The 15,826-nt window shown below is 42.6% G+C and overlaps 1 protein-coding gene across 1 annotated transcript; it reads right to left on the bottom strand.

Moving 5' to 3' along the window:
- Window positions 1-14,041: 14,041 nt before the first annotated feature.
- On the bottom strand, window positions 14,042-14,831 carry LOC117519689. The gene is made up of 2 exons (XM_034180951.1): window positions 14,504-14,831; window positions 14,042-14,421 (listed from the first exon to the last, which is right to left on the bottom strand). Exons 1-2 carry the CDS (start codon window positions 14,829-14,831, stop codon window positions 14,042-14,044), a joined length of 708 nt encoding a protein of 235 aa, XP_034036842.1.
- Window positions 14,832-15,826: the final 995 nt, after the last annotated feature.

Here is a 15,826-nt window from a genome sequence, read left to right as displayed (position 1 = left end):
ATTCTCTGAAACGCCTTTGGAGATGGCTTATGGTAGAGAAATGAACATTCAATACACGAGCAACAGCTCTGGTTGACATTCCTGCTGTCAGCATGCCAATTGCACGCTCCCTCAAATCTTGCGACATCTGTGGCATTGTGCTGTGTGATAAAACTGCACCTTTCAGAGTGGCCTTTTATTGTGGGCAGTCTAAGGCACACCTGTGCACTAATCATGGTGTCTAATCAGCATCTTGATATGGCACACCTGTGAGGTGGGATGGATTATCTCAGCAAAGGAGAAGTGCTCACTATCACAGATTTAGACTGGTTTGTGAACAATATTTGAGGGAAATGGTGATATTGTGTATGTGGAAAAAGTTTTAGATCTTTGAGTTCATCTCATACAAAATGGGAGCAAAACCAAAAGTGTTGCGTTTATATTTTGTTGAGTGTACATTTGACATTGTTTATGTGTGTCACAGACTGAGCTGTGACGCTTACGCAGTCAATAGCGGGAGGGGCAGCAATTAGTTGGTAGCTAGCAACTATGCTGCATGGACGTTGACTGTGTTTCACAGGTCATCCAGCTGTATGTATTGTTTTCATTCTCCTGGTTCATTATTTATTGTCAGTAATCATCATTGCCATAAGTTTTATTTAGTATTGTGACTAAGACTGCAGGGAAAGGCCTACCGGCATCTCTTATGTTGCAAAGTGTTTGTTTTCATCGCGTTTTAAAACGTGTATTTTATACCGTTGCTCATTACCAAAGTTATTTGCTTTGGTGATCTTTAAAACACTGGTAAAACATTTCTGTAATAGTTTAAGCTTACTCACCAGGGTTGTTGGTATGCGGGTGCTTCCTTGGTTGGGGTAAACTGAGTGAATGGTCCATTCAATGTAAATACCGGGGTTGAGTGGAGTGAACTATTTTAGACAGGGGTGTTTTATTTGGTTATGTTCATATTTCATTTTATTATATTTAGAGGGAGTTTTGGTTAAAGGAAATGGTGGTGGGTGTTTATATATTTTGTGGGTATTTCTTTGGGTTGTTATTTTGTGTTTATGTTATTGTTCTTAGTTGATTGATTTATTTTGTGAATGGAATTTACCTGTGGGAGGGGCTGTTGCTTTTTAAAGGGCTCAGAGCCTCAGTTGAGGGAGGAGATCGGAGGGGAAGGTTGTGTTTCAGTGAACGTGTATGTAAGTAGTGGTCCAGAGTCTTTGATAGATATAGTCTGGCACTCTTGCTTATTTGTTTTGATGTACATCTTGGGATGCACTGTAAATATCTGCATTTTTGGAAGAAGAAAAAATAAAAGAAACGTTTTTAGTTGGGGAAACTGTCTCTTGGCCACTCCGTCGCCGGTCATCCTGTTACATGTGGTGTCAGAAGTGGGATAGCGGAGTGAGACGGAGAGAAGACCAATTAAAACAGCTGATAAGATGGCTACCAGGAAGAAGGCTACTGAAGGCAAGGAAGATGGAGCAATAGGGGGTGCTATTGAGACGGGAGTGTCTACTCCACAGCTTGCCACAATAGATATAGCCATCGATCGACTTGCCATGATGTTCCAGTCGTTTATGGAAGTGCAGCGTGCCAGAGATGAGCGAATGGAGAGAGATGCATCTGAGCAAGCCCAGGAGGTCAAGGTTCTGACGCATCAGGTGACGCAGCTACAGCTGGACGTGAGGTCAGGCCAATCCACAACCCCGCCTCCTTCACCATTGATCCCCTTACCTGTTATTGATACGCCATTTGAGAGGATAGCTGTTGATGTGGTAGGCCCTCTTGAAAAGAGCAAGTCAGGGAATAGATTCATCCTGGTGATATGTGATTATGCCACAAGATACCCAGAAGCCTTTCCCCTGAGAGATGTTACAGCTAAGCGAGTGGCGACAGCTATGCTGCAGCTCTTCTCTAGAGTAGGGTTACCCCGTGAGGTGCTTACCGATCAGGGCCCCAACTTTATGAGTACAATCCTCAGGCAGGTTTATGATATCCTGGGCATTAGGCGTATCAGAACCACTCCTTACCATCCACAGACCGACGGACTTGTTGAACGGTTCAACCAGACCCTTCTCAGCATGCTTCGGAAGTTCGTGGAAGATTCTGGCAAGGACTGGGACCAGTGGCTACCATACTTGCTCTTTGCTTATAGAGAAGTACCCCAGGCGTCAACAGGATTTTCCCCCTTCGAGCTCCTGTATGCACACCAGGTTCGAGGTCCCCTTGATGTGCTGAAAGAGACTTGGGAGGGTGAGATGTCCGCTGGTACGAATATCATCTCGTATGTGCTGGAGATGAGGGAGAAACTTGCTGCTGCATCTGCTCTGGTACGGGAGAATTTGCAGAAGGCACAAGAGAGACAAAAGGCATGGTACGATCGTTCGGCCAGAACACGCTGTTTTCAGGCTGGTGACAAGGTCCTCTTGCTGCTGCCTAGTTCCGAGAACAAACTGTTGGCGAAGTGGCAGGGGCCATACACTGTTACCAGGAGGATGGGACCGGTGACGTACGAGATTCACATGTCAGATCATCGTAAGAAGCACCAAGTCTATCATGTGAACATGCTGAAGAAGTGGACTGGGCGTCAAGAGCAGCAGCTGGAGGAGTCTGCTCTGTTCATCCGTGCCATTGAGGAAGAGGAGGAGCATAGTGAGCAGTACTTACCGTGCTGGGGCGAAGGCTCTACATTGGATTTGAGCCATTTGCCCGATGACCGTCAGCGGGAGTTGACCGCCATCTTACCCGATGGTCTCTTCATGGAGAGGCCGGGACGGACGGAGATGGTGGTGCATCGCATAACCTTGAAAGACCAGCGGTCGGTGAGACAGCCATGCTACCGGGTTCCAGAGAGCCTGTTATCCGTGTTGAAGGATGAGTTGGACATGATGCTGGAGTTGGGGGTGATCGAGCCTTCCTCCAGTGAGTGGAGTAGTCCTATCATCTTTGTTCCCAAGAAGGACGGCACTCTGAGGTTTTGCCTGGACTGTAGGAAGGTCAACTCCCAGTCTGAGTTTGACTCTTACCCTATGCCGAGGGTTGATGATTTGGTCGAGCGTCTTGGCAAAGCCAAGTACTTGACCACGATTGACCTATGCAAGGGGTATTGGCAAGTGCCATTGGCTGAGGACAGCAGGAAGCTGACTGCCTTTAGGACACCTTTTGGCCATTACCAATTTACGGTGCTCCCTTTTGGGTTGCATGGAGCGCCTGCAACGTTCCAGAGGTTGATGGACAGGCTTCTCAGGGGGACTGAGGGCTTTGCCGCCGCCTACCTGGATGATATTTGTGTATACAGCTCCACGTGGGAGGAGCATTTGCAACATTTGCAACTGGTCCTCTCCTTGGTGAAGGAGGCGGGCCTGACCATCCATCCTGGAAAGTGTATGCTGGCCAGGGAAGAGACGGCGTATCTTGGTTACATGTTGGGCCGGGGTGTCATTCGGCCTCAAGTTGGGAAAGTTGAGGCCATTAAGGTTGTTGAGCGCCCTACCACCAAGCAGCAAGTGCGCTCCTTTTTGGGCTTGGTTGGGTGGTATAGACGTTTTATACCCAACTTTTCGGAGAGGGCGGTCCCACTGACTGAGCTCATACGTACTAGCCAGCCTAACAGGGTGGTATGGACTGAAGAGTGTGAGGCGGCGTTTCAGGGTTTGAAGGACTCCTTGTGTAGGGAGCCGGTGCTGCTCAGCCCGGACTTCAGCAAGACTTTCACTGTTCAAACTGATGCCTCAGAGCGGGGCCTTGGTGCGGTGTTGTTGCAGGAGGAAGATGGACATTGGCGACCTGTGGCTTACATCAGCCGCAAACTGTTGCCGCGGGAGTGTAACTACTCCACGGTTGAGAAAGAATGCCTTGCTATTAAGTGGGCATTGGACTCTCTTAAATACTATTTGTTGGGGAGGAAATTTATTTTAGAGACTGACCATAGGGCATTGTCTTGGTTAGGGCGCATGAAGGATACCAACTCTAGGATCACTAGGTGGTTCCTGGCTGTACAGCCATTCGATTTTGAAGTGCGGTACAGGTCGGGGAGGTTGAATACTACTGCAGATTTCCTTTCTAGGGCGTCGTGGTGGCATCCTTAGAAGGGGGGGGAAATGTCACAGACTGAGCTGTGACGCTTACGCAGTCAATAGCGGGAGGGGCAGCAATTAGTTGGTAGCTAGCAACTATGCTGCATGGACGTTGACTGTGTTTCACAGGTCATCCAGCTGTATGTATTGTTTTCATTCTCCTGGTTCATTATTTATTGTCAGTAATCATCATTGCCATAAGTTTTATTTAGTATTGTGACTAAGACTGCAGGGAAAGGCCTACCGGCATCTCTTATGTTGCAAAGTGTTTGTTTTCATCGCGTTTTAAAACGTGTATTTTATACCGTTGCTCATTACCAAAGTTATTTGCTTTGGTGATCTTTAAAACACTGGTAAAACATTTCTGTAATTGTTTAAGCTTACTCACCAGGGTTGTTGGTATGCGGGTGCTTCCTTGGTTGGGGTAAACTGAGTGAATGGTCCATTCAGTGTAAATACCGGGGTTGAGTGGAGTGAACTATTTTAGACAGGGGTGTTTTATTTGGTTATGTTCATATTTCATTTTATTATATTTAGAGGGAGTTTTGGTTAAAGGAAATGGTGGTGGGTGTTTATATATTTTGTGGGTATTTCTTTGGGTTGTTATTTTGTGTTTATGTTATTGTTCTTAGTTGATTGATTTATTTTGTGAATGGAATTTACCTGTGGGAGGGGCTGTTGCTTTTTAAAGGGCTCAGAGCCTCAGTTGAGGGAGGAGATCGGAGGGGAAGGTTGTGTTTCAGTGAACGTGTATGTAAGTAGTGGTCCAGAGTCTTTGATAGATATAGTCTGGCACTCTTGCTTATTTGTTTTGATGTACATCTTGGGATGCACTGTAAATATCTGCATTTTTGGAAGAAGAAAAAATAAAAAACGTTTTTAGTTGGGGAAACTGTCTCTTGGCCACTCCGTCGCCGGTCATCCTGTTACAATGTGCACTAAACTTGAAACAGTCCGTTTTCCAAATTGAGGCGATGTGAGTGTGTGGTAGCCGCAGCAACATGTCGTCGCACCGCCGCAAACTTGGGGGGAACGGGGACCTACCACAGTTAAAACTGCACAGCCCCCGGAGGGGGAATGGAGTGGCGTGAGCGGGGGCTGGGATGGGGTGGTGGATGGGGACAGGAGGGGGGTAGGGGCGATGTGGAGCATGCTTCAGTCGTTTGTCCTTGTGTGAGTCAGTTGTTTTTCTGTCCGTGTGGGAGTTAGAGAAGATAACGGGCAGCCGAATGTTCACCAAGGCCGTAGACATTCTTCTGGAGGAAAACAACAGGGAATTTTATACTTCAGAGGCTGATTAACCTGCCGTGTTTGTGGTTATGCAGTGAAAAACACTTTTACAGTCTCACATGAACAAACCAGATCCCAAATTATGAATATTCTCCAGTCTCTGAAATCTTCATCTTCATCTGACAGGTGCACATTTGCTCCGAGATGTTATCCAGTTTGCGTCTGAGTTCAACAGTTAACGCAGTCTGAGATCGCCTTGCCCAACTCATTAATCATGACGGACAGGTGAGGGGTCGTGGTTCTGGTGGCAGCCGTCTTGCCAATTTTCCGGTAGGTCAGGGCAGCACATAAACCAATAAGTACCAGCCCTCCATAAATCCTTGACGTCCTCCACAGAGAATGGCACAAAGCATGCGACTCACCACGTCTCGAGAATATAGCCCGCAGGGTAAGTTCCATCTGGGCACGCAGGGTTCCCCGGCCCTGATCTTCTTGTAGAAAAAAATGGTGTCAATAGCATTGAGAGACGAGCTCATGGTTAATCCAATATAGTTTGAAGAATTCACAGTCTGGTGAAGTAGGGACTTTGAAGGATGGAGCAGAGATGGAGGAGAGAGGAGGAGATGCGACTGCCCTCGCTGGAGTCCCAAGCTGTTATTTTCAACCCACATGATCCCGTTAGCTTACTTTCATCTACAATACATTTTACCTTCAAATGCTACTTGAGGTTTGTGATGATTTTATCAGTGCGTTTCCTGTGGTGTAGTTGTGATTTCTGCCTTCCGAGAAGCAGAGAGATGCTCATGTTAAGGGCCCCTTCAAACATAGTACAAATGTGGTCGATTTGTGCATGAAGCAGGAATCGTATGCAGTACGTTTGTAAATCGTCCCTGCCTCCAACACCTCATACACCTGTTGCCACAACTATTTGTGCACATCAGCGGCTAAAAGAGAGAGGGCCTCATGTATCAACGTTGCGTACGCGATATTTGAGCGTATATGGGGTGTACGCCAAAACGGCTGCGCTACTTGGCATTTATCAATGTGGTCGTTGGCGTACGCTGCACTGAAAATATACACCAGGTCGAGAGGTGGCGTAAATTATACACCAAAATGAACCAGCGCTGGAATCCACATAAAAATGAAGATGATCAACATGATAAACAGTGCCATTATACAAATCAATGCATATGTTACATAAATAACACTTTCCTGATTATACTACATAATAATCAATACAAATCCCGCCTTTGCAGGATTGTTATGGAGCACGATCCGTGGCCACAGCGTTACTGCAAAGAAAGCGCTGCTCACCTTTTTCTCCAGACTTCGAGCCTGGAGCCAGAGCAGCGCTGAGCTTAACTTCATGTGGTGTGATCATTTTAGACAATGAAATTGATAATAACAACTGTAGTTCCATCATTCCCTTAATTCGCCCGTGCTGCAACCAGGTTTTGTCGTCTCCATTCGGTTGTCACAATAAAATAAATACAGAAATACATTAAAAAAATAAAGACATCTGACAGATTAGGCGTGTCTTATTAATTGAGCGAGCAAATATTCACGTCAAGAATTATTGACATGTGAAAAGAGAATACAGTGGTCCCTCACTATAACGCCGTTCACCTGTCATGGCCTCGGAGTCTCGCGGAGTGTTTAGTCCAATTTTGCATGCCTTTTTTTTTACAGTGTTCTGTGTTCTGCGTATCTGTTTATAAGAATCTTGTTGCCCAGAAGAGAAAAGAGTGCCAACAACTACTCATAACTGTGTTTGTCACACGAAACAAACACCTGCTGCAGCCAGGTGTGAGTGGAAAAGGCGCAGCGCCAGGACACAGAGGCCCGATCTGTGAAATACTGGTCAGTCACTATTAATAATTTCTTATGTGTCCGACCTTGTTCGTTGATCGTTAAAATTAATTCGTTAGTTCTAAATGCCATCATAATTATTTATAGGAAAACGTTCTGTTTTTATTTCTCAAACAAATGTTCGGGCCTGAAAACAGTTTGGTATTATTTTCTTACTAAGGTTTGAACTTTGAGAGTGTTTACACACGAGAGAAAAGTGAGAAAATGTTCATGCCTGATTGAGAAAGTGTATAAATTGTGTAGTGAGGGGTTTTACAGCTTTGAAACGTCTATAATAATTGTAAAAAATAACGCTGACTACGTCGCGGTTTCGTATATTACGGGCTATTTTTTAGAACGTAACTCCAGCGATTAATGAGGGACCACTGTAACACTTTATTGATTATATACTACAAAACAATTGATATGACAGCCGCTTTTGACGCTCTATTGGCACGCGTCGTGATTGGTGGAGTTCTTTTTCATTGCCGTCTTTCCGGCTTCCATGTCGTAAAATGAGGGTGTGTCTGAAGCGGAGTCTGAATATTTATGGGCGTGTTTATTATAATTACGATCGTTTCCACCCGCCGCATTTATCAAGATCACGTCAGGCGTACGCCAGAAATGGGCAGGTGAGCACTGCTTGATACATGTCACGGCGACTTCGGTGTATTTCAAGTTTACGCCGTAAATTTACGCCACAAGTGCGCAACATTGATACATGAGGCCCAGAGTGTGCACTGTGAGAGCCCATTAAACCGTCTCGCGGCAGGTGTCGGCCAAATTCCAGCTGAACTGTTCTGAAGTTTCTGGAGTCATCTGCATTCTTGCAAGCTGTTTAATAATGATTTAACTTGGTGTATGTAAACATTCTGATCCACTGACAAGCTGACACAGTAAATAATAATCCAACTCTTAACTACTATTTTGAAATTACTTTATGTGGAAATAAAGCAGACGTTCTGATTTAACATATGGATTGGTTGGTAACAGGAAATGTGGGGTCTGAAAAAACTGAGTTATTGTTAGAATGTTTTTATCCAAAGTGTATGTAGGGGGGCAGATATGTGAAATGATTGGGTGCTTTATCATAAAAACACTGACATATGGCATAAAAATTGTGCTGAATCCCAGTCCAGATCTGTACTGGATCTGCTTTGGCCACCCTGAACAAAGCAGCCAGAAGGTAACAACATAGTAAAAGCATAGTAGAGAAGCTTGAATCTTCGACTGGACTGGGTTGCTTGACGTGAGGACGTTTCGCTTCAAATCACAGAAGCTTCCTCAGCTAAAATTCTTGCTCTGGTAGTCTGATTTCTGTCTTGACTCTTGTAGAGAAGAATAAACCAGAAGCCAACAAAAGCTGGAGTTTTTAACCTAACCAGACCCCTCCTACCGAGAGGCCGACTGCTATAGGCTAGTGACTAAACAATAGCTTTAATTAACACCTATTGTGCTCTAGTTAGCACTCTCCTAATGATGGGATGGAAGCCTCCCCTGATGGCTCCCTTGACGACTCTCCTGATGACATGAATGACTCATTACCATGAACAAAAGACTGAAACTGCTTTGACCTGAGTACCCCATTGTAAACAGGGGACAACGCGTGTCTGAGACCCGCCCCCCGGTTAAGGCTGGGTTTCAGCTGTTTTACAAAGAATGCTTCCTTGACACCTCTCTCAAACCATTTCTTCTCTCTGGCTAAGATTTTAACTTCCTTGTCCTCAAACGTGTGGTTAGTGTCTTTCAGGTGGAGATGAACAATTTACAATTTGCCAAAGAACACATCAACTGGCCGAAAGAGAAATGGAGGAATATTTTGTGGACTGATGAGAGTACAGCTGTTCTTTTTGGGTCCAAGGGCTGCAGACAGTTTGTAAGACGACCCCCAAACTCTGAATTCAAGCCACAGTTCAGAGTGAAGACAGTGAAGCATGGTGGTGCAAGCATCATGATATGGGCATGTTTCTCCTACTATGGTGTTAGGCCTAAATATCGCATACCAGGTATCATGGATCAGTTTGGATATGTCAAAATACTTGAAGAGGTCATGTTGCCTTATGCTGAAGAGGACACGCCCTTGAAATGGGTGTTTCAACAAGACAATGACCCCAAGCACACTAATAAATGAGCAAAATCTTGGTTCCAAACCAACAAAATTATTGCCTCGCAGATGTGAAGAAATCATGAAAAACTGTGGTTATACAACTAAATACTAGTTTAGTGATTCACAGGATTGCTAAAAAAAAAAAGCAGTTTGAACATAATAGTTTTGAGTTTGTAGCGTCAACAACAGATGCTACTATTATTGTGAACACCCCCTTTTCTACTTTTTTTTTTACTAATAGCCCAATTTCATAGCCTTAAGAGTGTGCATATCATGAATGCTTGGTCTTGTTGGATTTGTGAGAATCTACTGAATCTACTGGTACCTTGTTTCCCATGTAACAATAAGAAATATACTCAAAACCTGGATTACTCGTTTTACTCACATAGCACTACTATTATTCTGAACACTATTGTATCTCCATTTTTATTATTATTATTAGGTTTTAGAATTCATCATAGTACAGAAACAGCATTAGTGAAGGTTACAAATGATGTTCTTATGGCCTCAGACAGTGGACTCATCTCTGTGCTTGTTCTGTTAGACCTCAGTGCTACTTTTGATACTGTTGACCATAAAATTTTATTACAGAGATTAGAGCATGCCATAGGTATTAAAGGCACTGCGCTGCGGTGGTTTGAATCATATTTATCTAATAGATTACAATTTGTTCATGTAAATGGGGAATCTTCTTCACAGACTAAGGTTAATTATGGAGTTCCACAAGGTTCTGTGCTAGGACCAATTTTATTCACTTTATACATGTTTCCCTTAGGCAGTATTATTAGACAGCATTGCTTAAATTTTCATTGTTACGCAGATGATACCCAGCTTTATCTATCCATGAAGCCAGAGGACACACACCAGTTAGCTAAACTGCAGGATTGTCTTACAGACATAAAGACATGGATGACCTCTAATTTCCTGCTTTTAAGTTATTGTACTTGGCCCCACAAATCTTAGAAACATGGTGTTTAACCAGATCCTTACTCTGGATGGCATTACCCTGACCTCTATTAATACTGTGAGAAATCTTGGAGTCATTTTTGATCAGGATATGTCATTCAATGCGCATATTAAACAAATATGTAGGACTGCTTTTTTGCATTTGCGCAATATCTCTAAAATTAGAAAGGTCTTGTCTCAGAGTGATGCTGAAAAACTAATTCATGCATTTATTTCCTCTAGGCTGGACTATTGTAATTCATTATTATCAGGTTGTCCTAAAAGTTCCCTGAAAAGCCTTCAGTTAATTCAAAATGCTGCAGCTATAGTACTGACAGGGACTAGAAGGAGAGAGCATATCTCACCCATATTGGCCTCTCTTCATTGGCTTCCTGTTAATTCTAGAATAGAATTTAAAATTCTTCTTCTTACTTATAAGGTTTTGAATAATCAGGTCCCATCTTATCTTAGGGACCTCATAGTACCATATCACCCCAATAGAGCGCTTCGCTCTCAGACTGCATGCTTTCTTGTAGTTCCTAGGGTTTGTAAGAGTAGAATGGGAGGCAGAGCCTTCAGCTTTCAGACTCCTCTCCTGTGGAACCAGCTGCCAATTCAGATCAGGGAGACAGACACCCTCTGTACTTTTAAGATTAGGCTTAAAACTTTCCTTTTTGCTAAAGCTTATAGTTAGGGCTGGATCAGGTGACCCTGAACCATCCCTTAGTTATGCTGCTATAGACTTAGACTGCTGGGGGGGTTCCATGATGCACTGAGTGTTTCTTTCTCTTTTTGCTCTGTATGCACCACTCTGCATTTAATCATTAGTGATTGATCTCTGCTCCCCTCCACAGCATGTCTTTTTCCTGGTTCTCTCCCTCAGCCCCAACCAGTCCCAGCAGAAGACTGCCCCTCCCTGAGCCTGGTTCTGCTGGAGGTTTCTTCCTGTTAAAAGGGAGTTTTTCCTTCCCACTGTTGCCAAGTGCTTGCTCACAGGGGGTCGTTTTGACCGTTGGGGTTTTTCCGTAATTATTGTATGGCTTGCCTTACAATATAAAGCGCCTTGGGGCAACTGTTTGTTATGATTTGGCGCTATATAAATAAAATTGATTTGATTTGATTATTATATATCAAACAATTTCTGTGCAAAACTTGGTGCTTTTACCATAAAACACACAATTACAGTGACATTTAACACGTATCTGCCGTGCTAATGTAAACTGGACTCAAGTGTTTGCTCACTTGGGGCCTTCGTTTTATAAGAACATGGGATTGATGGAGCTCACATCACACTCACTCAACGGGACATGAGATGTACAATAGACTTACCTCTGGAATTGTTGCAAACTGTCTTCCAAATTCTGAAGAGAAGTATTGCCACAATCACAATAACAATGCAGCCAAACAACATCCCGAGAACAAGGACAACAGGGTTTAATTCTTGTTCTGGAATCAGACGTCAACAAAGAAGTGTTAAGATATTCAAAAACTTTCGTTAGAATTTGATTATGATCATTTTTAAGTTTTTTTTTTCTGGATTATGGGTTGGCTATCTTGTTATATATAGTAAGGTCCATAATTAATAGAACAGTGATACATTTTTTGTAATGTTGGTTCTGTATGTCACATCATGTTTTTTAACCCTCAAGCAACCGAGTGGGGTCATTTATGACCCTGGGCATATATTTTTGTGCACCATTTTTCTAACTATAATCAGAAAAAGTTTCCTACTGTCAATTTTTGTCAATGTTTTGGCCTGCATTTTTTTTGTAGAATTTTGCACCGTATGGCAAGTATAATCCAAAGTTGTGCTGGGTCACTTATGACTCTTGGAAGATCTATGAGATTTTTGAAGTTATAGCTTTAGATGGTATTGTAATTTGTCAACGCTAATCATTATAGTTTACTGTTTTGCAGGGAAGCAATGCCAAGAGACCTAGAAAAGCAGAGTGAGGATGAAAATAGCTCCACTGATGGAGATGAGTCAGCATCAGACAGTGAATATCGTATCTCTGAGATGTCAGACTACCCTGATACAGAATATTTTGATGCTATAATTATCCTACCACATTCTAATACATATTTACTCAAAGAAACTTTACTTTTTATGATTTATTGTTTTCATTTTTGATACAAAGGTAACATGTATTTCACAAGCTGTAACACACAGGGGTTGTCTATATACGTAAATGTAATGTTCTATCAGTGTGTGGTTTTTTTTTGGCTAGTTTTTGGTAAAAATAATTAAATTCCATACTTTATTACACTAAATGATGGGCAACTATATTAGACAGTGAAATAAATATGAAGAACCCTAAAACAATCATTTATGTAGAAGTATTCCCATATAAAGTCAATGGGGTCATAAATGACTCCACTCACTCATATTAGTGGCTAAAATAGCTTGGTCACCTGAGGGTTAAAAATGTGTGTAATTATGATTAAAAAAAATACTTCAAAGTTTTTACAAATGCTATATGATTCATTGAAAATGCTTTATTTCTTGTCCCTAAAATGTATCTTTGTAATTTTTCACTGTTGTCTACACAATCCCCGTTGACCATATTTCTGTACAACACCCGTGTCTGAGAAACAACTTCACAAAGTCCAAATAGATTTACTTGTCATCAGCTGCAATTGAATTCTGCTTAAAATGGACAGTTTTATTTTGTTTGTTTGTTTGATGTTTTTTGTGAGGGGGTTGCTTTAGTATTTTAAGACTAATATTTAGCAATTTCTGTACATATTTTCATAAAGCAGGAACAACCAAAAAAATTTTTTAATTATTCACAGACTGGCTCCTCCCTACTTAGTTGACCTAATTAAACCCTATGTACTGGCCTGAGCTCTGCCTTCTCAGGGCTCAGGACTACTTTGTGTCCCTAGGGTGAATAAAAAGTCTGCAGGCCACAGAGCCGTCTCTTATCATGCCCCTAATTTGCGGAATGATCTCCCTATGGCAATAAAACAGTCAGATTCTGTAGAGACTTTTGAGTCCAGACTTAACACACATCTATTTTCCTTCTCATATGGCTAGCATACTGGTATAGTATGGTACTACGCTTCTTATCTCTTCAATTCATCTTATTAGCAATGGAACAGGTCTCAGTCTCACTTCTTCTAAATTCTTCTAAATTTCTGTTAGTGAAGCTTAGGGCTAGCAGCAGTGATCACCTTAGTATTCTCTCTGATTCCTGTTGATTTCCTGCTGATAAACTCATACCTTAGGTGTAGTTGTTCCAGCCACCTGATTCTATTCTGTTTCTCTCTCTCTGAGGCACTGATGATGTTGCACAAGACTGACAGCTGCAAACCACAGCCACTGGACTGACCATGAGATGTCATGCCTGAAACTGATGAACTGATGCAGCACACTGAAATCTGCTTTTGGAATAAAATCTGCCACAGTGACAGACCCACTGACCCCAGTCACTCACCCCAGGGTGCTGGATGACTCCCCGCCTGTGGGTAAATGCTTGTGTGGCCATCTCAATAATGCAATTTGTTACTTTGGTTTTCTGTTTCTTGTTTTTTCAGCTTTGTAAAAACCTTGTATCTGTTAGAATGGCCTAAACAGTGGGTCACCCCTATGAGTCTGGTCTGCTTGAGGTTTCCTCCTCAACATCATCAGAGGGAGTTTTTCCTTACTGTCGCCTGTGTGTTTGCTCTAGGGGTTGGCAAGGTTAGACCTTACTCATGCAAAGCACTTTGAGGTAGCTTTGTTGTGATTTGGCACTATATAAATGAACTAAATTGAAATTATGTGGGCTGAAAATGTAATGTAAATAAATTCAACAACACCAGACTGAATAAATTCATTCTTTAAACAACTACTTGTGTTGCATTATCATGTTAAAAAAAAAGATTTTAAAGACATACCTGTCTGCACTTTAGTTCCTTGTCCAAACAGGATCTCCCCACAGGTGACCACAGCACAGTAGTACATCCCAGTATCAGAGGAGTCCTGCATCGTTTTGGACAGATTGTAGACGCAGCTCATTTGTCCACACTGGGCCCTCATGTTTCCATAAGAGTAAATTAATCCTGGATTGGATTCTCCAGATGCAGCTTTGAACCAGTGCACACGGGGTTCATCTGAACAACGACCTGCTTTTTCTTTGTTCTTGGACAGACTTGAACACTGGAGGGTCATTGTTTCACCCGGCCGGACCGACTCTACCTCTGGGCTTTGTTTGACATAGACGGAGTTGTGCTCATTTGTGTCATCTGTGCGATTCACACAGAAAAAGAATTCAATAAAGAATCAATGATTATAGCTTGGATCTGTTCACACAGACATAAGACTTACCATTCACAACCAAAAGTGTTCCATTAATGAAGTCCAGGTCGTACGCTGATCCTGCATGACAGAAGTAAGCTGCATCGTCTTCTGTGTTCACATTTCTGATAGTAAGATGATAACAAGCGTTGTCTTTTATGAACTTGAAACGTGAGTTATTAAACTGTCCTTGAAGACTTATTGTTTCATAAGCAGCTGTAGCTACTGTTTGGACCATGTATCCAAACTTCAGCTTGTACAAGTAAAACAACTGAGGTTTCTGGGACAACGAACAAGTCAGAGTGAAATCATGACCGCGTTTGATGACAACCAGAGGGAGCAGGCGAGGAGTCTCCATCGATACCGTCAGAGCTAATTAAGAGAAAAAAAAACAGGACATGTATATGACTTAATATATTTAGGTATTTTTTACAAAAAAAGTCACTTCAGACAACAGTTCACACCTCGCAGATGAAAAAGCTCTACTCACGCAGTGTTGACAGAAGAATCAGAGCAGACAATCTTCCGATCATTGTGGTTGAACCAGTGTTGCATAACTGGTGCCTTCCCCCTCAGATGGAAACATTGTCAGCACAAGTCTATCAACTTTTTCAAAGTGCAAATCATCATGACTGGCTGAAATGCAGAAAAATCCACTTACATTTTTGCAAGTATCAGTTTGCGTGGAGTCTTCTGATGTGCAACCGTGTTCGCTGTTAAAACCCACTCCTGCCCATTTTCCCTACAGTGTATTGGGAAACTATTCACAGCACTTCACTTTTTCCACATTTTGTTATGTTACAGCCTTATTCCAAAATTGAGTAAATTCATTTTCCCCCTCAAAATTCTGCTCACAACACCTCATAATGACACATGAAAAAACTTTTTTTGACATTTTTTTTGAAATACTCAATACTTTGTTGATGCGCCTGTGGCAGCAATTACAGCCTCACATCTTCTTGAATATGATGCCAAAAGCTTGGCACAGCTATCTTTACCCATTCCTCTTTATAGCACCTCTCAAGCTCAATCCGATTGGATGGGGAGTGTCGGAGCCATTTTCAGATCTCTCCAGAGATGTTCAATTGAATTCAGCTCTGGACTCTGGCTGAGCCACTCAAGGACATTTACAGAGTTGTCCTGAAGCCACTCCTTTGATATCTTGGCTGTGCGCACTTAGGAACATTGTCCTGTTGAAAGCTAAACCATCGCCCCAGTCTGAGGTCAAGAGCACTCTGGAGCTGCTTTTCATCCAGGATGTCTTTGTACATTGCTGCTTTCATCTTTCACTCAAAAAACATCCCCACAGCATGATGCTGCCACTACCATGCTTCACTGTAGGGATGGTGCCTG

Source organism: Thalassophryne amazonica, chromosome 11 (assembly GCF_902500255.1).
Source record: "Thalassophryne amazonica chromosome 11, fThaAma1.1, whole genome shotgun sequence".
NCBI lineage: Eukaryota > Metazoa > Chordata > Actinopteri > Batrachoidiformes > Batrachoididae > Thalassophryne > Thalassophryne amazonica.
The sequence above is the reverse complement of the archived record's forward strand: the minus strand, read 5'-3'. Positions and strand labels throughout refer to the sequence as shown.

Excerpts from the sequence above, each read along its gene's own strand:
- LOC117519689 (XM_034180951.1), bottom strand. The coding sequence starts at position 14,831 with ATGGAGACTCCTCGCCTGCTCCCTCTGGTTGTCATCAAACGCGGTCAT. Across the intron at positions 14,422-14,503 it reads AACACTTTTGGTTGTGAATG|ATGACACAAATGAGCACAAC; the intron begins GTAAGTCTTATG and ends TGAATCGCACAG.